General features: G+C 45.9%; 1 protein-coding gene across 1 annotated transcript in view; it reads left to right on the top strand.

Moving 5' to 3' along the window:
• Nucleotides 1–23,612, top strand: part of LOC107191783 (trichohyalin-like) — a 72,753-nt gene extending 49,141 nt beyond the window's left edge. Inside the window, 16 exon segments of the mRNA XM_015580890.1 lie at nucleotides 7,532–7,699; nucleotides 8,503–8,670; nucleotides 11,024–11,287; nucleotides 11,499–11,840; nucleotides 14,385–14,524; nucleotides 14,710–16,930; nucleotides 18,272–18,529; nucleotides 18,633–18,820; nucleotides 18,969–19,026; nucleotides 20,382–21,351; nucleotides 21,511–21,966; nucleotides 21,969–22,051; nucleotides 22,137–22,297; nucleotides 22,374–22,521; nucleotides 22,996–23,186; nucleotides 23,267–23,612. Coding sequence (XP_015436376.1) covers nucleotides 7,532–7,699; nucleotides 8,503–8,670; nucleotides 11,024–11,287; nucleotides 11,499–11,840; nucleotides 14,385–14,524; nucleotides 14,710–16,930; nucleotides 18,272–18,529; nucleotides 18,633–18,820; nucleotides 18,969–19,026; nucleotides 20,382–21,351; nucleotides 21,511–21,966; nucleotides 21,969–22,051; nucleotides 22,137–22,297; nucleotides 22,374–22,521; nucleotides 22,996–23,186; nucleotides 23,267–23,348 — 5,898 coding nt within the window. The 3' untranslated portion in view covers nucleotides 23,349–23,612.
• Nucleotides 23,613–23,888: the final 276 nt, after the last annotated feature.

Here is a 23,888-nt window from a genome sequence, read left to right as displayed (position 1 = left end):
GTCTCAGCCATCTCGGGACGGACGACTCGCAAGGTCCACATTGAGCCTAAACTAAAGCGTGTGCTTTACGTGTTCCATCGATCCTCTTCGGACTGTCGACGCCGGAGACGAAAGCTAGTTCGACAACGTTTGTCACGCGAGCATCGAGTTACGAGACACATAAATCGCAAAGAACCATCGGAACGAGGAGAGTGGGGAATGGAAAGAAACGTATTTTCTTATTTTTTTTTTTTGTTTCGACGGTATTATGCCACCCTGTCGATTCTCTCTGCCGGTACCAGTGTGAAACACGTGATTCCCCATGTCGAAAAAACAAAAAAACCTTGACAGGTGCTACCATGGACGGATCGAGAAAGAATCGGAGAACCGAGACCAATGATGTCTCCCAGGTGAAGGAAGTTTTTCTGTTGGTTCATCGGTGAACCGTATTATTACCTCCCTTTGGTAAACCTGCATCCCCGGTCTCCTTGGATTTTTCTCCTCTTTCTCCTTCAGACCCATTCATCATCAAAGGCATTCTGTATCCTTGGTCGAAAGAATACAAGGGTGAAAATAGAAGTTGACCTTGCACATCTACTCTGACAACCTGCTCCTTCCGATTCCTTTCATTCAGACGGAGTGTACAGGTCAAGGGTGCTGGCAAGTGATGTATAGCCAACCAGATTCAAGCTGACGAGGATAACGTCGATTCGGAAAAGAGAATAATCTTAACAGAGAGAAAGAAAGAATGTTCTCCGAGCCAGCTTGAACCCTTTCAGTCCCTTTCCCTTTGTCCCAGACCATCTCTCAGTTGTATCCTCCGTCCAAGAGCTTCCTCCGTGTTAATGGTCCCTTTTCCCTTCGATTCATCCTCAAAACGTCCAAAGTTGCTTTTGCCACAGTTCAGAATTTCTTTATCCGTCGTTAACAATTCAAATTCACCGTCGATCGTATCTTTCTCGCACTCTCATCCCCCACACGAAACAAGTCGATTCACCTTGACAGAATCGTTTCGCTCATCCTTCCAGGATCACTGTCTCGCACATGGCAACTATTAACATCGATTCCCATATCGGACACCTGCACTGTTCCCGGTACCTTGTGCCGAGTAGTCTCAGTAGCAACGATGCCATCCATATATCTCACTTCCTCATCCCATTATCATCATCTCCAACCGTTTCGTTTGATCTTTTGCTAGCCACGACACTGGACAAGCCTGAAAATCCACAGTAAAATATCCACAGTTCACGGACCTCGAGAAGCCGTGTCGCGTCCTGGATTGCTTGCTAAACATCCCATCATACATTGTCAGACATGCTCACTCTCTGAAAGCCTATCATCGACGAGGCACACGGCCGTTCATATTCCATCCGATTTACCCAAATCATCAGTTTTTTTTTTTTTCTTCACCTTTCGTGTTCGAGGGAACAAAACCTGGGACTTCGAGGCGGACTTTTGTCCTTCTCGTCGCATCGATCATTCTGCTTCATTCATACAATCATCGATCACAGGCATCGTAGAGTCAGTTACCACCCATCCACGACTAGGTAGTAATCGTCACGAGAATACGGAATTCGTTGATTCATATCTGTATCGTCATCAAAGATCACAACACCGTCGCACCATCGGTTCTCGCTCGCCATTCTCTCGTCGCGTAGAGTTTCGTAATGCAACGATCGTGTAACGGGCATGATGCATGTCGTCAGAAAGTGTAGGACGAAGTAGACCGATATTGTTTACATCACTCGTTAGCAATCGACTATTCAGGCTCGTTGCGTTGTTTGCGTGCTGACTCTTTGTTGTCGTTCGGTCACGTCATAGATTTCGAGAGAAAACGGGGTTTGCGATCGGTTCGCCGCAGCAGCAGTACCAAGGAATATGGATTCCTACATTATCGTCGACGTGACATTCGCCCAACAAAGATTCACAATCACGTTATATATAGTTTGATGAATGAAAGGAGATCGTCCAGTCTCTCTGGAGATCACTGTCTCTTCGATCGAGGTAGCGATCGTTGCTAGAATCACCTAGGAATACGAAGATTCTGCCGGGTTTCCTTGACATCGGGATGGTTACATTCAACAATTACTGTTTACTCTATAAAATATCTATAGTAACTTTAATAACATTTTCTATATCCCTCTATCTACAGGGTGTCCCAAGTAACACGAAACTTTGTTTTCGAAAGTACAAAAACACTTCTAGAGGCATAGTGTTTAATTTAATTTAGTTAATTTACGGGACAATTCCCATTAGGATACTAGAGAAAACAATGTAAACATGTTTATTTAAGATTTTCGGCGTTGTCGGCCAAGATAACAAGGAATCCCGACGTGAAGTGGGAAACCTGTCGGAATAGGCTAGCACCCAGGAAATAGTCTGCTTCACCGCTGTTCTCGACACCACAATCATCCTCTAGTTAAATCTAGGCGAAGCTACGGATCAGTAGAGAGTTCACGCGCGTTTGTTCGTGTGTTTGTTCGTGTAAACCCGGGTCGCGCACACGCTTGGATTTCACGGCCGTGCACGAAACTCCGACCATTCATCGAGCGTCTACACGGCCGTTCATCGTTTCACCCGCATTCACGACTCATCGCCCACCCCCGGCGTCTAATTACTTAACGGATCTTTCGAGGCGCATGCGAATTCTCCGAATACTCGTCCTCTGTGTGTGTGTGTGTGTGTGTATTACTGCATGCTGCATGCCGAACCGCCACAGATGACCGCTCCGTTTCGTTTTTACGACGCCATCTCTCTCATCATCTTGCCGTCTGTCGTCCCGTTGATCGATTTCTCATAAGGTAAAACGTTACACCAATGCCCTGCGGGATATTCACCGTCGTCGTTTGCGAGATAGACCAGCTAAATGAACCTGGCTGTCGAAGCTGTTTCGCGATCAGAAACGAGTGTGGAGATTAGGGGCGTGCGAATAACCGTGATTTGCAAGCTGAACTGAACTTAGTTTTCGATTGCTCGGAGTCGAGTCGAACGTTTATATTTTTCGAGCTACTTGAAATCGAAACACTGTTCGAAAGAAATTCTAGCTACTTGTAATATTCGAACACTTGTAAGACTTCGATTTAGTTTGAAGATGAATTTTTAGTTCGAAAGTTTTCGAATTACTCGAATGTCATTCGTACAGATCAGTAATTTTCGTATATATTCGAATTGCTCGAATTGCTCGAATATATTTATCTATTTACTATCGAATACTAATCTAACTATAAGAAAAAATTTCCTATTTCAAGAAATGAAAATAAAGCAGAAACATTTAGTTAGAGTCTTCTTTTCCTTACAGTCGGATTAGTGTTTGATATTAAATAGGTACATATTCAAGTAACTGGAGCAATTCGAATATTTACGAGTAACTCGAAAGTGAACGATCCGTTCGAATACATTCGAGTAACTCAAAACAGTTGATAATTCATCTTCAAGTAAATCGAAGTCTTACGAGCGCGTTTGATTTCTCCAATTTTCGAACAGTTCGTCGATTTCGAGTAGCTCGAAGAATTCGAACGCTCGACACGGCTCGGCCGACTGATCATTATTCGAATAATTCGAGTACTCGCACACCCCTAGTGGGGATCGTTCGGTTGACTACATCTTACAACCTTTTCGAAATCTTAATTCGTGTTCTATTATAGAAGCTCTGTGACGTTTCGCGATATTAACGAATTATTACGACCTCTGGAACATTTTGGGAATTTATCGAAGAGACAAACCGGACGTCCCCCCTCACCCCTCCCACCACCCATCAGCATCCGCATATATATCATAACGGTCTCTCTATTATTAGCACGTAAGCTAGAGCCTAAGTTATCTATAAGTCATCAATGGATGGGCAGTCCCCATTTCCGCGGAACTCGTCCAATTGATTTTCGTCGTTCGTGACGTTATCCCCTCGATTTTTCGCGGGCTCCTCCCCGGGGTTCGTTAATAACCGACTCTTAACAACCGGCCCGGAATCGATTTCTACGTGACGAGAATCAACGGGCGGATAAATCCAGTCGAACGGGGAAAACCTGATCACGTTCGACCGTGGTGAACGAGGGCCTCTCTATTCGTTGGATCATAAAAAAATGAAAAATAAATCGAGAACGTGGCAATCAAGACACGGAGGATAATAACATTCGATGCCCACGAATCAATTATTTCTAACGCGTGGAGGAAAAACAATTGAAATACATTTTACCTTTTTGAATACGTAGAGCCGTCTCCGTGTTTTTTCGAAAAAAAAAAAAAACATATTTCGCGGCACCATTTTGCTGTAGTATGCTGTTGTATAGAATACATCGATCTTATAGTCATTTGCAACAGCGAAAAGGGTTAACGATGAAATCGATTGGACAGAAGGGAAGCAGAGTTGGGTGGCCTTCGTGGTGAGCGAAGCATTATTAAATGTGGTGCCCCGATATTCTAGCTTTCTGAGGAGGTAAGGATATTCTTCACCCGACAAAGCAGCACCTCCAAGCTACCACCTATCCTTCGTTTTCCATCTACGTGATTACCGTATTATGTAACGGAGTGTTTCGATGTTCCGTAGTAACACTTTTTCTTACACACAAACACACACACTCTGTCTCTCTATTGGGTTGGCCAGTGAGTTCCCGATGCACTTCGAACTTGCGTATAATCGACCGTTCGGGAAACGATATAAATTAACATCGAATTTTTGTTCCAACTCTTCGGAAGACATTAAATTAGATAACTTCGCATACTTTTTAATTGAAACTTCAGCTCATAAAACTTCTTCATTATGTTCAACGGTGTATTTAGAAAATTCAGTGACCAGCTTGGGCAAAAAGGTTTTATAGAACTTTCGTGCGTAGTTGGCTCTTTTAATGGTTTCTTAAATCCCCTTCTGGATTCCTATACCTTTTGCATAATTACCTTCGTTAACGGAAAACTTTCTCAAATTAATCCTCGACGTTCCGTCGTCTTCGTAAGTCGGGAGAAATTCCAGGAATACGACCGAGGAACGATATCCATGATTATTCCAAGTTCGAAGTCGTGAACGGGAATTCAGCAGCCATCCCGAACATCTGTCTCTATATCTTCTTCCTCTTTCTCTGTCTCTCTGTCCCTTTCTCTGGTGTGAGTCGTTGATCTGACTTGTTCACGCAATCATTCACGTACCACGCGCGAAAGCGGCGAGATTTGCTGGCCTAGACCGCCTCCTCTTCTCTTGTTCGCGATCGTCATTCTTCGTGGATGACAGAATCGCGGACCCTAGGAGAGGACGAACTATTCGAGGCATTTCCTGCAAGCAATCGCGTGTGCGTGCGTGTGTGCAGCCTGAAAAACAGCTAGTTTAAAGGATACAGTTTTTCACCCGATTCTGAAATTTTGTCGAATCGATAATAAAACAGTGTTCATATGATTTCGTATCGTTCACCGAGAATCCAACTTTCACGCTTATGCTTAGTTCTAGTGGTGGAGAAATATTGATAGTTTTCAATTGTTGGGCCACTAGTCATCCATAGTTATCGATAGTAAAATCCCCGTGTAGGTAAAGATGACTACAAAATGTTTCCTCAATGAAAAATGACTAAGAGTAATATGAATTGCTTGCAATAATTGAGCATATGTTAGGTATTACCTCTGCTATCGATAGTTTTCGATAGTGGGGACCGTCGATAGTCCTCCAGCACTACCTTATTTCCTTTGTTTGTGCGTGTAAATTCTGTTTTCGGTTATTACCGAGTCGGCAAAATTACCGAATCGGTGTAAAAACAAATCGTATTTTCTGAACTGGCTGTACAACGATTGATCGTAGATAGTCACCGTAGTCACTTATACTATCTAATGTTTTCCTGTGGTTCCTCGCGGCGCCGTCGGAACGGTACAAAACCACCGAGGAACCCGAGACGACGATCGCTCGGCTCTCCATAGAGATCTGTTTTTCCACATTACATACGATCAGCACGACGTAGAAACGCTGGAGAGTCGCGGGATCGCGACGATCGATCGAGGCCCTCTTTAATCGTGCACGCCTGATCGATCCACACCGGTTCCCGGACTCGCTTTTTATTGGGCAACGGCGTGAGATGCGCGAGTGCACGTCGCACCTCTGGCCGCCGGGACACACACACGGCCCTCTGGTCGAAGTAATCCCGTCTGAATGTTTATTCACCAACGTTGGTATTCATCAAAGGTTCTTTATTCACCAACGTCTAGGTGATGAACTCGTGTCAAATAGGTTTCTCACTAGATACTTTTATTCATAATTTGTATCGATAATAAAAGTATCGATATTTACGTAATATCACATCACAAGTATCGATACCTACTTATAGGGATAAACCGATACCGCCAAGGTATCGATACGTTCATTCACAAGGTTCCATTACTTCGACCATTGTCAAAGAGGGCCGCGAAATCTCTCTTCCACGCTGCGTAACTCTGCTAGTTGGTTAGCTAGTGAAACGTGTTTTAGCTGTGTGTAACTCTGCTTAAGACCCAGCCGCGAGATCTCCGGGGCCCCGGAGATCCCGCGACAGGGATCCTCACGCGGCCTGCCGACACCAGAGTAGATCAGACGAGCGTAGTAGGTACGTACACACGAAAATAAAAAGAGAGAGACACCACAATACATAATACGTCCTAATCTCTGTTACCACCGTTCCCAAGGATCCCTTGTATCTTCGCCCTATCCCCAGACCCCCAACGACACTCGTTCGACACGTATCAATGTATCTCTCGTACACGCAAAGAAAACACTGTTTGTAATTTATGTAATCGTTGGTCTCTATATTGCTGCATGCTCAGTATCAGTCCCCCGGCCAAGTACGACGACGACTGTGTTCGGCTGGAAGAAATATAAGAGATATCGAGACTTCACAGCCAAGTTGTACGTTAAACGTTACCATTTTGAAACAGAACGACGCGAGATACGTAATACAATAAATCCTCGACGAGTGTTCGAAGGCCCCTGGCCACTGAACATTAAATATTTCGTAAACTAGTGGCCATATGCGGCTGAAAGAAATATCATTGACTTCAGAATTCCAAACTCTATCACTGTGCTAAAGCTCATTAAAAAGTCGGCGTTACACGTGAGGACCTCTTCATGTCAATGCCGAGGAGCCTTCGACCACTCATCAAGAATTTACTGTAGTCTGTCCACTGCTAGAGAAGTGGTCTCGCAATGTTCCAACCGATATTTATGTCCTCTTCTATCGTCGACGTGTAATCGACCTCGAAGACATTTGACGCACGATCCGTTCGTCACAGAAGCTCGAGGAAAAGTTTTTTTCATGCCCATTTGGAGGAGTGGCAAAAAGTTGCCGGATCATGAACGGAAACGTGTGACCCGTTTCACGACCGATTACGTACCCTAACCCAGAATCTTCCAATAATTTAGGAGGGGTAAAATCTGCCCCATTCTCACACCTGACCGAGGTCATCGTCGTTGTACTCGGTCTCGGACGTTGAGAGACGACAGGCCCGTTGCGCCTTTCGTCGCTCGTTGTTTTATCGTCCGTGTTGTCGAGGTTTATTTATCCGAGCGTACGCGGACTGATCCTCTCCTGGACGACGAATCTTTTCGCAGCTGGACGAGCTACGGACGGAGGTGCAGCGCAGGGACCAGGAGCTGCTCGGCATGTCGGCGAAGATGAAGACCCTCGAGGATCAGCACCAGGACTATCAGCGGCACATCACCGTGCTCAAGGAGTCGCTCTGCGCCAAGGAGGAACACTACAATATGCTACAGGCTGACGTGAGTCAAACTTTTTCGACTCACCGCCCCCTTCTCAAAGTTTTTTTTTTTGTTCAGCGCCCCCTTCAAGCAAAACTATCCTATATTATGAAAATTTCCAAATATAATTGTGCACATAACCATCGAAGAAAAACGAAATTGACCTTCATGTGACCTCTACGCGTCCGCCTACCGAAAAACTATTTAGCATGCAAATTTACCCTGCCCCATTTTTATTTGGCATCACCAGTAACAGCCAAGATATTCAAGTGGCCTGTTTTAGAATCCACACCAAATTTCGTTATCTACCGATAACAATAACAAGCTTCCCAATCGACCCTCGCCCCGCCGAATCGATGCTGGTACAGTAACGACCCCATCAAAGTTTCGAATAGGAACTTCCTCATAAAGAGTTTTTATTTCATCCCCACCACTGGAGGGAGACAGGGGCAATAAATTTAGTATTTGACAGGTTCCATCCCCCCCCCCCCGTGGTGGGGATAAAGTAGAAACTCTCACGAGGAACTTCCTATCCAAAACTCTCATGGAGCCTTTACTATAAGCCCAATTCGTCAGGGGTTATTGGACAAGTGTGAAGTAAAGCCACTCCGTAGGAAACTAGGTCGTTCGAAGCCTTCTCCCTCTCTCCCTCTTCTGGCTCTCCTATCCTCTCCTCGTTCCGCATACTGTCCGTGGCGTAGCGGGTCGCGTGCGCGCGTGGTGCCCTGCTCCCATGGCGTACAATGCGGACCATCGGGGGCCGATCAAAGTTGTTCCGACGCGATCATGAGATATGACGTTGGTGTGCGTCCGTGTTTCTCCAGGTGGAGGAAATGCGGCAAAGGCTCGAGGAGAAGAACCGGATGATCGAGAAGAAGACGCAGGCGGCGATGCAGGCGCAACAGGAACGGAATCGTATGAACACCGAGCTGACCGAGCTCAAGGATCATATGGACATTAAGGTCAGGAAGATCAACGTTCTTCAACGCAAGGTGAGTCTGAACCCCCACACCGTTGAACGGTTTCTTTCTCGCTTTTTTTTTTTCGTGACACATACACGCGCAATAAGAGGATGGTCCGAGGTTGAGGTGTTAACACGTTCACTGCCACAGTGAAAAAGGCCGTACGTAACCAGACACACTTTATTTCGTTTTTTTAAGTCATAAATCTTTGAACATATATGCGTTTGATTAATAGAGATTGCTTGTCTTGTTTTAAATTATACTGTGATATTAATCTTATGTCAAAATTTTGTAGAGGTATACAAATAATCCAGCATGTTTTCAATGTTTCAACTACGAGTTATCTCGTAGCTGGCAGTCAACGTGTTAACCCTTTGCAGAACCCTTTCTGTGGAATTAAACATTTCTGAGAATCTGCACTGGGTTGAAACGTCAACTGGTCCAGACTATCCTCTTGCTGTTTTGCATTCGTTAAAAGATAAATGGGAATGACTCTCGTTACGAGAGCATTCACGTGTTCTCCTGAAGGAATAATTGGTTGGACCTGTCCTCGTTATAAATGGGCAACCGATGTGTATACGAAACTTTCGATTAATTACAAAGGTCTGACCCAATTACCACGTTAAATCTGCGTCGACGCGCGTTCATTATCACCCACCCCTCTTTAAACGACCGGTATATCCTTCATCTCCTCGATTAGTGATCATCGCAGTTACGTTCGCCATTTTCTTTTTCGTAGGCCCCCTCCGAAATAGGTGTCCATTTATCTGTCTCAAAGCACGTAGTTTCGCAATATATACACGTACACTGTGTGGCGTAACTGTAAAACCACCCTAAAATTTTTAATCCTTCTTGTATTGTGGTTGAAACAAAGAAGAAACACAATTTGTTCTAGGGAACATAATCTAACTTTATAGAGAAATATTATTCCTGAACACGATTTCAGATATGGCATACTTGGTTCGTTTTTATTTTAACCACAATATATAGGAATTGAAAATTTTAAGGTGGTTTTATAGTTACGCCGTGCAATGTATATTTTAATGCAGCAATCAAATCGAGTAGATATGTACCTACCGCCTAAATAGTTACCCAATAGAAACGTAAAAATGTTTTAGTGATACCCCCTTGAACGTCGACTCGTTTCTTTCTCATCTGTACGAGGAGAAAGAAAGGAAAACGAACGGAAAAATACCGCGATGAAATGAAACTCCACTCGATTCACGCTCGAAGTAAAATTTAATTGGTCTGAGCAATGTCATCGGCGGGAAGAAAGCGTAATTGTCACACCAGGTCTCCTTGGTGTCCGTTAATTAATTCGACTAGGTCGGAAGTAGTTTTCTCCGACGATTAATTAGCCATCCCCCGTCGTATCAAAAGGATGGAAGCACGCACTTAGCGTAGGATATTCCCACACAATGCGACTGATGAAGAGCGCAATAGTGCGAATCTTGCCGTTGATTGGTATGAGTGTATGATATGTGTGCGCGCGCTCTTCTACGTAACACTTTTGCGATTTATTTTATTTTTTAGCGTATTCTGTAGTCGATATAAGGTACTCCTCCGATCAGTTTAAGTTCCCGCCCAGATCCTTTCATTTCCGCCCGTACTTTATGTATGTATCGTTTATCAATAAAGCCAGTGAACATTTCGTTGCGTTATTTTAATTATTTTCTTTGCTGTGTATTCTTTCCGCGATAATGCACATTTTATATTTGTGTTTCCGTTCGCCGGTAATCGATGTCGTGGATGGATAAGATTCAAGCGAGAATAAGTATAAAAATTGTTCTCCCTTGCAGATATCTGTGTCGAACCTTCATCGATTATCGGTAATACACCGAACGAAACAAGCACTGCTTCGACGTTATTTTATTAACGCTGCACCACGGGAACGTATACATTTTCTTTTTTTTCCTTACACTTATGTTCTTTTCTGCAGTCGTGACAATATGTTGGTTTATTAGTCGCTGTTATCGTGAGAATATAGTTGTGTAAATGTTGCGAATGATAGCCGGGGAGAAGATTATAATCGACAATGAGATGGCAGGTAAGTAAGAGCCTCAGATTCATTATGTTAACAAATCCTCCGCAAGCTAAACCCCCGTGAATATCTAATACCCACTAATCACGATGAATGCCGATACACGTGTATCGCCAACATAAAATTTAATCACAAGTAATTATCCTCAATCTTATCAAGCATTTTTCCACATTCTTTCTCCACTCCTAGAATATTTTTTCTCACATGTTTTTTGTCCAATTCTAGAATATATTTGACTTATCCCCGCTTGTTCTCCCACGTTCTCGATACTCCCACACCTGAATAGAAGCAAACCCCACCGAAAACAGGACACGTTCACGACGCAGTGATTGTGAACTTCAGATCGAGAATCTGGAGGATCTGCTGAAGGAGAAGGACAACCAGGTCGACATGGTCAGGGCACGTCTTACGGCGATGCAGACGCACCAATGCAGCAGCGAGGGCGCGCTTAGCAGCCTCGAGGAAGCGATAGGCGACAAGGAGAAGCAAATGGCGCAATTACGGGAGCAGAGGGACCGGGCGGAACAAGAGAAGCAAGAGGAAAGGGAATTGCATGAACGGGAGATCGCCGAGTACAAAATGAAAATTCACGCTCTCGAATCGGAGGTGAGTTCGATTTTCTTCCATCTGGCTGTAATACGAACAAAATTATTCAATTGAACTTTCAGTGACGCAAAAAAAAAAAATGACGAAGTTGTTACTCCGTCAATCTAGCCATGTGCTGCTTTTATCGGATCCGAATTGTACAATAAATCATCGATGAGTGTTCGAAAGCTACATGGCACTGATACCTTCGTATGCTGGACCCTGTCCACAGGTCGAGAAACTGGGCGCCCGTTTGGAGAGAGCGCAGGCAGAAAAGGACAGGCTCGAGGCGAAGCTGGAGAGTTCCCAGTCGGAGCTGGGCAAGAGCAAAGCCGAACTTGACAAAGCCGCGTCCGAGGTCGGTCGCAGCGGCGCCGACTGGGAGGCTGCGAAGCAACGGATCACCAGACTGGAACTGGAGAACGAGAGGCTGAAGCATGATGTCGACAGATCGCAAACCACCTACGGTAGAAGCACCCTGAACTCTACCCAGGAAATGGACAGGATCCACGAACGTGCCGAGAAAACAGCGGCGGAGCTCAGGCGGGCACAGGCTGAACTCAGGGTGACGTTGGCCGACAACGAAAGGGCCAGGGCGGAAGCTGCCGCTCTTCAAGAAAAGGTAACGATTAATATTCTTATATAATTTTGAAAAATTGATTACAGTGATTGATCGGTTAACGAACATAATCCATTGAAAGAAAATGTTCGTTATCCGATCGTCGATTTACCATAAATTTTTATGGGAATTTGATTAATTCGTTCGGGAAATCCAAAAAATAAAAGCACATCTCGCTTAGTTTCTTGGTGTTCTTCATTCAGTAGTTCTCGGAGTTCTTCTGTCGTCAGATCGTTTTCTCAGTATCATACAAATACAATTCTACAAATGTACTGCAAGGTGTTCGTTATCCGAACATTCAAATTTTCCGTGAAAGTGTTCGTTGTCCGAACTGTTCGTTAACCGAGTACCTACTGTATATAATTTAAAGAAAAGAAAAACTTGATTCGGGATCAGGCAAAGATTTTACCCGAAATAAGTGTCCCCTCTAACGAGCCTCCATTTCGATGGGACGAAAGATCACCGCAGAACGACCGCTGCGAGAGCAACCACGACAGGAAGTAGGTAGCTCGAGCTAGTTCTTCCCACACCAGCTCTGTTCTATAATCGGCACCCTACCGTTCCGCGCCGATTAATTGACCATCGAATCGACTAGGCAGCTTCGGTTCCGCTCCCAAGAACCGAGAACAATCGGCTTTTAATCGCGATCGATACGCAGTTGAATCTCGATCCGGCCAAATCCCCCCTTATGGGCAATGGGATCCAATTTCCAATCACGCCTACGTTCCATTCCGGCCTTTGTCGATGGCGCGAAACGAACCGGTAATGAAACTGTCGGCTAAGTGTCCGGAAAATTGCACGCTGGGCATTCTTACTTGGGTAGGAAGGGATAGCCCGTTTAAGAATGTTTCTACTATTTCTGTCGCGATTAGTACCCAGTGATGAACTCCCTTCGTACTTATCCGTTGAATCTTTTATGAATGGACACCCTGAATGGTATTTAACGAACACACGCGATGACAGAATTGCTCGGAATAATGTCCCCTGTATTAGTACGCGCCCAAGTGCCTGGGAATACGATCATGCGGTTGTTTGTAACTAAGCAGAGGAGAAATAGGGTTTCATTAGGGTACGACGTGGTAAACGGAGAACACATAAAGCAGACCGTATTAATAATGGATCGGTGGTGGGACACGCGTGTGTAGTTTCTCTAACGGGTTGTGGCTATTAAGGCAACGAGGAATCTCCGTGGATTAATTTTGCAGCCGCGCGTGAATTACGATGCAAAGGGAATTAGTAGATTCCGTGCCTAGTTCTGACCGATCTGCTATGTTGATCAAGAGCTGAATTATTCAACAAAGGGATCGGGACACTCGAAACGTCTCGATAAACTTTTTGATTTATTTATTTATAAACAGGTTAGCCCCTTTTTTCCCATAATTTTTTTATGTAAGTATAATGTCAATAAATCAATAATCCTGATCTGCTGCGGAGATCTTTCTGTACATTTGATTTAAAAGATAATGTTGAGTCACCAAAGAAATATATGATGTTTCAATTTCCCGAAGCATTAGACGTGTTACTATGTCTTTGTCGTTTACACTGTACTTTTCCGAATTACCAGTCTTTATCGTATTTTTTTTTCTTTTTTCGTAATTTACTCGAAAGGTGGAAAAGAGTCAGGGTGAAGTGTACAGGCTGAAAGCGAGATTGGAAAATGCTCAAGGCGAACAGGAGAGTCTTCGGGACGAGTACGATCGAGCACAGGCGTCAGTGGCCCGACTTCACTCGGAACGGGACAAGTAGAATATACTGGACAAGACGCAGAGCGAGGTGGACAAGATTCAGGAGAAACTCGACAAGACGCAGACGGAGATTCGCAGGGTGAGTAGATCGTTTATCCAGGGCTTCATTAGCCACTTGTGACACTGGAAACGAAAATAAAAAAACTCTATTTGTCGGCGACAGATGCAAATGGAAAGGGAGAAACAGAACTACGACTTTGAGAATCTGCAAAGCCAACTGGACAAAGCCCTGGGTCAGTCGACGAGAATACAAAAGGAACGGGAAACGATTCAATTGGAAGTGGATCGTTTGCAGGATAAATACGAGAAGGCTCAGGTAACTGAAACGTCTCGAGAGAGAGAGATAGAGTCACCTATCCCCTAACACGATTAAGAGTTCACACCATTCTCGAATCGCTCTCGATTACATCCCCCTCCTTCCTTTCCCATGACGAGAACGAAAGCCGAGTGTAATCGTCACGCTCTCTTCCCATTTCCATGCAGCTCATAATGCAGCGGCTGCAGAAGGAGCGGGACGGGTTCCAGGAGGAAATGCAGAAGTTGCACGAGAGGCTAGAGTTCCAGCAGAATCAGGTGGCGAAAATGCAACGGGAGAAGGAGAACCTGTTGTCGGAGCTCGAGCTGGTGAAGGAGAGATGGGAGAAGGTGCATAATTCTCATCAGAAGCTGACGGTGAGTCGACCGGTTGAGTTCGCGTGTTATTCCTTAAAGATTCCGATCGTCATTCTGAATTATTTTTCGCGTTTCTATACAGCTCGAACGAGACGACGCCGTGACCGAGATCGAGATCTTGAAAGAGAAATTGGACAAGGCGCAGTATGCTATGAATAAGGCACACGAGGACCGGGAGAACGCGAACAAGGAGTTCGAGAAGATGCGCGAGAAGTACGACAGGTAAATGAGCATAGTTTCTCAAGACGTGTAGAGAGCCATATCGTTTCAGCTTCTGTCTCTGGGATAAGAGAACTTTGCGGGTCTGTCGCGGTTAAATACTCGAACATTTCATAGAAACCCGTGGTTAGTTGTGTTATCATAATTGCTTCTAGTTAGAGATTATAACTTTGTGACATTTGAAACAGAGCCCAGAGCGAGGTGTACCGACTGCAGAACCGCATCGAGGTGATGGAAGCGGACAAAGACCGGCTCGAGCTCGAAGCGGACAAGCAACAAATGCTGGCGTCGAAGAGTCGCGAAGAGGCGCGCAAGGCCCAAGAGGAACTGGCTCGCGTGCAGGAACTATACGATCGTGCCGCGCTTCAGCTGGGCCGTACCAAGGAACACGAGGAGAAGTCGAAGGAGGATCTGGACAGGTTGACGGTGGATCTGGAAATGGTACGGGAACGTTACGAGAAGTCGCAGATCGAGCTACGCCGGCTGCAGAATGAACGGGAGAAATTAGTCGCGGACAACGAAAGGATTAGCTTCGAGCTGGAGCGCGCTCATTCGCAGCTGAACAAGGCGCAAGCGGCAACAGAGAAGACGCAGGAAGAGTTAGCGCGTATGCAGCTGGAGATCGAGAAAATGTACGAGAAACACGACCGGCAGCAGGCCGAAGTGAGGAAAGCGCAAAGCGAAACGGAACGGTTGCGGGTCGAAGCGGAGAGCGCAAGGGAGGAATCCGAGAGGTACGCGGCCAGGTTCGGCAAGTACCAGGAGAGCCAAGAACGGCAGAAGGAGGAACACGAGTGGGCGAAGCTGGAGGTGGAGCGGCTACGGGATCGTCTGGAGAAGGCGCTGGCGGAGCTCGAACGCGCGAGGAAGGCCGAGCAGGACGCCTCGAGGTTGCGCGCCGATCTGGAACGTGCGGAGGGGGTGCGAGGTAAATACCAGTACGAGCAAGAGAAATGGCAAAGCGAGGGTAGTAGGCTACAGCAGGAGGTGGATAAGCTGCGGGAACGTCTCGAGGGACGTGAATCGGAGCTGAAGAGGACGCAGACCAGCCACTCGGAGCTCGAGGCGAAGCTGCACGAGACGCAGCTTCAGCTCGAGCGGGCGAGAGAGGAGGCGACCAAGGCGAACGCCGCACAGGAGCGGAATCGGGGCGAGATCGAACGGGCTAAGATCGAGACCGAGAAGATACGCGATCGTCACGACAAGGTGAAGGCGAGAGCGGACGCCCTCGAGGCGGACAACGAGAAACTACGCGTCGAGATGCTACGGCTCGAGAGGCTGATGCAGACCGAGGGTAAGACCAGATCGGAGAGCGCGAGCATCGAGGTCGAACGGCTGCGCGCCAGCCTCGACAAGGCGATCACCGCTCGCGATCAGGTGGAGCTCGAAGCCGGTCGGCTGGCCAAGGAGCTCGAGAAGACGCATATGCAGACGGCCAAGTATCAGGAAGCAGCCGAGGCGAACAAGAAGGAGATGGAACGTCTCACCACGGAGATACAGCTGCTCGGCGACGAACGCGAGGCGCTCAGGCAGGATCTAAGAAGGGTGCAACAGCAGCAGCAACAGCAACAACAACAACAGCAGATGGCGGGTAACGAGGAGATGGCGCGTTTACAGCACGAGCTACAGATCGTGATGCTGGAACGGGACAAGAACGCCGCGATCCTCGAGAACAAGGAGAAACACTGGGAGAAGATCGAGAAGGTGAAGGAGAAGCTCGAGGCGGAAGCGAAGCAGCTCCAGGTGGAACGAGATCAGCTGGTGATACAGCTGGAGAAATCGCAGGAGATGCTGGTGAACTTCCAGCAGGAGCTGAACGCGAACGAGGCGGAACTGGAGCGTCAACGGGAGGAGGTGCGCCGGTTACAGCAGCTACAGCAACAAAGGGCCCACGCCCAGACGCCGGACAGAGCCGCGAAGGAGGCCCTCGAAGCGCAGATGCGAGAGGTTCATCGGTTGACGCAACAGGTCCAGAACCTGACGCAGGCCCAGAACAAGGAACGACAGAGGGCCGAGCAGGCCGAGAAACGGGTGCAGGAGCTGAACAAGCAGATGAACGGTAGGGACTCGTCGGTCGAGGGGCAGCTCGAACAGTGGCGGAAGATCTGCGACACGGAGAAGCAACGCGCGGACGCTGCCGAGAGGCAGGTTGTCGAGCTACAGAAGTGCATCCAGGCGACCGAGAGGAACCTTCACGGCCAGCAACAGCAGATCCAGCTGATGCAGGTCACCATTCAGCAGCTACAACAACAACAACAGCAGCAGCAGCCACAGCAGAACGGCCAGGAGGCCGCCAGACTGCGAAAGGAGCTTGAACGCGCGCGAGAGGAGACCTCTAAGCAGGCGATCGAGCGCGAGCGGTTCCAGGCGCAGATCGAAATGCTGTGCCAGGAACTCGAGAAATCTCAGGTTAGCAGCAACGACCTGCACTCGCTCGCGCTCACCTACACTACCACCATAGCCTACACCCGCACTCTGTCTGCACTCTGTGTCGTCTGTGCCAACCGTGGCTGAGATCGTTTGTCGCAACCGACATATCGCGCGCCTCTCAAGGTCACTCTATGTCTTCTCTCATTTCAACCGCAGCCTCTGCCTTCGTCGTGGACGAAGCAGAATTCTCGCCCACAGCTCATACACGCCGAAAAAAAAAATAATTGTATATATACACGTGTGTATATATATATATATATATAAGATAGAATCGATCGAACGATAATCATGTGTATATATATATTGTATATGTATACAGATCAACCGGAAACGATGCACCCGCACATCTTTCTCATCTTTGTGTTGCGTATACATGCATAATACTCCTCGGGGCGTCCGTTACACTTCACAGCGAAGCCAATCATCGCCTTCACGATATTCATATGACCTCCCTTTAACCCCTGTTGAAACCGATCCCGATCCCCCGAAAAACCATTGCGACTCAAGCACAACCATATTCGCGGTCATTGCTCGTTTTTCGTTATCCGTTTGTTTAGTTTCTCGACTGTGTTACGCCGTTCTTTTACCTTAGTTATGTTTATTGTTGTTATGACCATTTGCCATGCGCCGAGGGGACGAACGATAGCGAACGGGAGGGAAGATCTATCGTTCGAAAGAGAACAGATCCCACGCAACCGATCGTCTCCCACCTCGCTGCGAACATTTTTAACACGTTACTGTTATTGCTGGCAATTCTGTTGCGCGCTCGAAATCGCGAGACGTGAATCGGGCAACATTTATCCACCCGTGTATTATTTCTGTTTCCCTGGTTTCTCTTTGACGAGCATGCATTGTATCGACGCCGGAGATAGAAAATGTTTGTGTTCCGTTTGCATGTGGCCACCTCGCTCGCCACCGATTGCATCTTGTTACACACGCGAACGAAACGACCGTTTATCATTTTTTTATCTCGACGCATATACCTATACATGTATTATTTTTGTACATATCTACTAGACCACGAGAGGAAGACGAAGCAATTCTTCTCATCTGTTCGTGTGACTTGTTTTCAATTATTGCGTTATACTTTATACAATCGTGCATCTCTCAATGCACACACGACCGATGATCACGGCCATGCGAGCATTCTCATTGATCGTTCGAATTTTCCCGCGAACCCCGACAGCATTAGCGTGAATTCTTGCGAGGAATGGTCGCGCGGCTTTAAGTGAGGCGGCTTCGATCCGACTTCGTAGTAGCGTGTATACACACGGCTCGACGCAATATACGTGACTTATTGACGATCGTTTCCACACGCAGGTGGACCTGCACGAGGCGAACAAGAAACTCCAAACTGGCGGCGGGAGACCTGGTCCCGATACTACACAAGAGAGACACCATCTAGAGGAGCAGAAACGCCAGGTGGAGGAACAGAGAAGACATATGGAAGAACGAGCGAAGTCCGTAGATCAGAAAGCTAGGACGATAGAGGAGAAGGAGAGGATGCTCCAAAGTCTCGACCAAGACCTGAAGAAACGAAAAGCGAAAATGGACCAGCTGGAGCAGCAGTTACAGAGGGTGAGAGAAACTTACGAACGACGAAGGATACACAGATATGCAGGATCTCCGAAAAAAAATGGGACAATGCGCATTTTTTTTTTTTTTGTTCTCTTTCTTATAGAGCGGCGGATCGCCGGACAAGAGATTGACGGAAATGCAGAAGGCACTCGAGACCGCGGAGAAAGACTTGGAGAAAGCGAAGGAGGAGTCGACCAGAAGCTCCGCCGAGACCGAGAGGCTACTGCAGTTGATGCAGATGACACAGGAAGAACAGAACACGAAGGAGAGACAGATCAGAGAACTTCAAGAGTAAGTATCTCCTTTAATGTTTATGTCGAATATACTCGTCATCAAGCAAAAAAAAATTTTATTCGCTATTTTAAGTAAGATTTCGATGAAACAAAATATATATTCGTAATTTAGCAATGGATTAAACATATTACATTTTTCGTTACAGTGCACTAAAAGCCGCACAAGCCAAGTTGAAACAAGCCGCAACTGCACAGCAACAAGAGGTCAGTATGCAATGTATAATTCCCGTTGGTTTTCTAACATTCTAAAAATCGATTTCTGATAAAGCAAATAAGAAGCTAATATATCCTGAACGTTATACTTATACGAGATCGTGACTAACCACTTGTCTTCTTCGATTTCCACGCTGCCCCCTGGACACGACTCGCACACACTTACGTATTTCGCTTGCTCGTTCGTCGTGTTTGCTTCCTGTCTGTTTGTTTGTTCGTTTGCCTGTTAACCATTCCTGAATTCGTGCACGAACAACGTGAAAACAAATAACCGATTTTTTCCATCGAAACTGTGCGCCTCCGAATTGCGTCGACACGCGTGGACAAAAGCAGGCGGGTCCCGCCGGATTCCTAAAAAGCTTGTTCTAAGGTCGATTTTCGTTGGGGACGCCTTCTCCGTTCTTTTTAGTACAATTTGCATATTAAGCGAACTTTACAAGTACACGAACATTATTATACGAAACTAATTAAGACGAAAACGGATCGTACTGTATCGCCCGATGGACAACACAGACGTCAAGAATTATATAATTATTTTACGTAACGCCTGCGACCATTGTTAACGTATTTAATAATTATAGGGGGAAGATAATGACGATAACAATAATTATTAATATACATATATATATATATATATATGTATATAAATATATATATATACAGATATACATATATAAATATAAATATAAATGTAAAGGTTAACGAGACGAAGACAACGGCAACAATAATGTTAATTATTATTACCGATACGATTAACATATAAATATAATATATATATACATATAACAGAGAAAAGGAGACAGACGCATGTTGGTGTACATGTGTGTGTGTATATACACGTACGCTGCAGAGGATATACGTATGTAGATATATAAATATAAATGTATACATAAATTTAACGTACGAAATGGTGAGAGGCCGAGGGCAGAGAACGGTCAAGGAGGGAGAAAGTATAACTCCAAAAAGATATCATTAGAGGCTTCTCGACTCACCGTACACGCCCCATATAGACGATGGATTCGAACGAATTTAAAAAGATACGAAAAGAGAAAAAAATGATAGACACGGGGAAAGCTATGAGGACAGCAACCGGAAGCAATAGAAACCAAAACCTTCTGGTTCGTGGAACGTTCGGCAGCCACATTCGGAGACGCACCCTTACGCGTCGTTCAGCACGAAATCAATCCGATTGCACACCCTGTGTTTCCCCTTTTCGTCCAACTTCGTTTTTGTTTTCTGTTTCACCACTTTTTGTTTTCTTTACGTTGGCACCCCGTTCGTTGCCCTCCGCGCACCACGCACCACGCCCGTCACGACGTCCACGCGCACCTGATGCACGCACACAGAACTCGGAGAACGTTAAACGGGTCGAGGACGACACCAGGAAGAGGGAACTGGAGGCGAAGGACAAGGAGATATCGGAGCTGGTGTCGAAGGCGTCGAGCCTGGAGGAGTTGTTGAAAGAGCACGCCTGCACCAAGAAGATCAAGGACGCGCGAAACGGTAACCTGGACGATCACGAGAATTGGCGAACCGAACTGGAGCTGAAGAAACGACGAATAGCAGAGCTGGAGAACGAACTGGTCGCCTGTAAAACCGTCAAGAACACCAGTAACGCGTGCACGCAAAGTCTGAAGATGATGGACGAGCTGAAGGTGGATAAAGATTCGTGGGGGAAGGAACTGGAAGCGAAGAACAGACGGATATCGCAATTAGAAGACGAGCTTGAGTCATTGAAGCGCCTGACGAAAGTGGACGGTCAACCGTCCAGGTCCAAGAGATCCCAAGAGAACAACGCTAGAACGAAAGACCATGGCGACTCTTGGAAACAGGAGCTAGAGGCGAAGAATCGACGAATCGTCGAGCTGGAGCAGGAAATGGAGTCCCTGGAGAATTTTCTCCGGGACCACGCGGACACCGAGAGCGTACGGGACTTGGAGGCGCTGATCGAAAGGAAGACCAGAAGGATCGAGGAGCTGGAGGACACTGTGGCCGAGTTCGAGGACTTTCTGAAGCAGAATCCCGACGTGAAGGAGCTGCACGAGCTTCGTTGTCGAATCACCGCCGGCGACCGAAGGATCCAAGAGCTGGAGAGATGGATACAGAAGAACGGCGAGAACCGAGAGTCGAGGATCGATCAGGAGAGGATTATCGAGCTGGAGGAAATGGTCACGCAACTGGAGGAATATGTGAGGAAGCATAATGTCGATGGGCTGCAGATGAAGCTACAGGATCGTGAATGCAGGATCGAACAGCTGCAGAGCCGGGTTGGGTCTTTGGAGAAGGAACTGTTGAAAGCTGAGGAAAGTTATCGAGGTAAGGGAGAAGACTTTTTTCTAATATTTATATATATATATATAATATTACAATTTTTTATATTTTATATTTTAAAAATTTTTTATTCTTTAAATTTAGATTATTAATTTTTTTTAATATTTACCTAACCCAGACCTGCATAATTGAATAAATTCACAGAAAAGGATGCACAGAAAAATCATCGGAACGTCCAGGACAGAGAGACGACAATGACACCGGATGATTTACCGTACGATCACACGATCATCGAGAGGAGCCCAGAACTACGCGAAAAAGATCAAACGATGAAGAAGATGGAACACGCGATTTCGGAGAAGGATAATAAGATTCAGGCGTACGAGCAGGAAATCGTCGAGTGTAAAGATGAAATAATGAACCTTCGAAAGGAGATTTGTAGCTTGAAGAAAGAGCTTAGTGAGTACGACGACATTGGTGTACTGAAGGAAGAGATCAGAGTTAGAGACGAGAGGGTTCAACAGCTCGAAGACGAGGTGGATTCCCTGGAAAGGGCGTTCAGTGAGAGGATCGATCTCGAACAGATCGAGGAACTCGTGAACGTTATAAAAGAAAAAGAGGACAGGGAACGTCAAATGTCGAGAGGTCTGGCGGAGAAAAGGAACAAGATAGCGTCGTTATTGTCAGTGACAGAGAAAGAAAATTGAAGAACGAGGAGAAGATGAAAACGGAAGCCCTTCAAAGAGTACGCGAAACTCTGTTTATTTCTTCTTCCATTTCATGGATCAAATTTCTTCCGAGCGATTTTCAATTTTTCTAATTTTTTTTAGGTAGCCAAATTGGAACAGAGAATCGCATCGATGCAAACCGCTTCAGCGTTGAAATGCATCACTTGTCAGCCCCTTCTCTCGAAGCTGCACAAGTACGAGACGAAGCTTGAAAAGCTCACCGAAGAAAGAACCGTACAGCTGGAGGATCTACGGCAAATGAAGTGAGTTTTAACTTGTAATAAATGTTGGCTTGTCGAGTAGGTAATCGACTTGCAAACGTTGCATTTTCAATCGTAGGCGAGAAGCTTTGAAAGCAGCCGTATCCGAAAAGGACGCGCACCTGGCTCTGCTGGAGCTTTCCGGGATTAAAAATGCTGTTCAGTCCGAACAAGCTGAACAGTTGAAGGCAGACAGAACACGGTTGTTGGATAAGCTGAAAAAAGAGGTATGGTTGATTTGTTATAAATCAGTTGATAATTGATATATGTGTAAACACCATGTTTTAGTAGATTTATCGTATCGAAATTGTGTTTTGTCGTTTCACACGACGTAGCGAATATGTTCTGATCAGGGCTTGAAAGAACCTAAATTTCAGACTATATCAGTTTCAGTTACGGTTCTTATATCAGCTACCATATCAATTCTATAACCGTTATTTTTTAGGTTTCGTACAAGTTCTAAAATGGTTATAGAACCGATTCTCATAATAAGAGAATTTTATATATTCCGCTTATAGATTCCTGTATACATGTAAGCATATTTGTTGCCAACTCTAGAAGAATAAAAGTTCTTCGTGCCTGTTTGAAGAACCCAAATCGATATCAAAACAGTTTCCAAGCTCTGGTCCTGATAATTTCTCTGTGAAGAGTGTTCTCCCTCGTGGTTTCAAATTAACGTGTTCGAACCGTGAACGACTTAGGATGAAAAAAGCATCGAGTTGTCAACGGAGTCCAGTTCAACAGGCTCAGAGGGAACGCCGCCGTTGCTCACGAAAATTCTAGAAACGTCTGACGACGACGACGGCGACAACGAAGGAACTCCGAACAATCGTCACAGTGATTCGAGTTCTCCAAGGCCAGCCACGACGAACGGCGACAGCTGCGGTCACGCGTGAGTTCGAATGAACATTCATCCACAAAACGATGCCCGGAAACTGTTCCCCAGTACAAGGTTCGTTTACCATTTTCTAGCAAAAAGAAGACAACACCAAAAGGATTGGAATTAAGAAGCAGACGGGATCAACCGAAGATCAATGAACAGGATAGCAGATAAGTACTCGAGACCAGCCACGGTCGCATTACAGTGTAGAAAAAGAGAGAAAAAAAGAAATTATCGGTCTCTCTTCGTTTCTTCGATGTTGTAATGTGCACACACCACGCAACCGTAGAGGCAGCCTAGAGCATTTCTAGAGTGTTTATAGAGAGAGATCAACAGAGATATACCTCATCGACTCCAACAGCGACAGTACCGACAGACAAGCATATATCTCTGTGTCGTTCATCATTTCACACGTAATCCATCAAAAGCATCGTCACCATCGGCATTCTCATCATCATCATCATCATCATCATCATCATCATCATCATCCGTCATTTTGATCACACCTTTGCGATACTCCATCAGGTGTCGACCAAGAAGGATCGATCTGTGAGCGAGTGGCAGGCCTCGTTTAAGTAAAATCGTAAACGAGGCTGGCCACATCACCGAAGACTTTCCCGAAGAGACTCGACGATCGATCGGCAGAATCTTCTTGGGAGACAACGGCGCGTATACCTTCTCTGGTATCGGTAGAGTGTTCTGTCAGTGATGAAA

This window comes from Dufourea novaeangliae, unplaced genomic scaffold (genome assembly GCF_001272555.1).
Source record: "Dufourea novaeangliae isolate 0120121106 unplaced genomic scaffold, ASM127255v1 scaffold228, whole genome shotgun sequence".
NCBI lineage: Eukaryota > Metazoa > Arthropoda > Insecta > Hymenoptera > Halictidae > Dufourea > Dufourea novaeangliae.
Note: the sequence above shows the minus strand (reverse complement) of the source record. Positions and strands in the feature narration are given on the sequence as shown.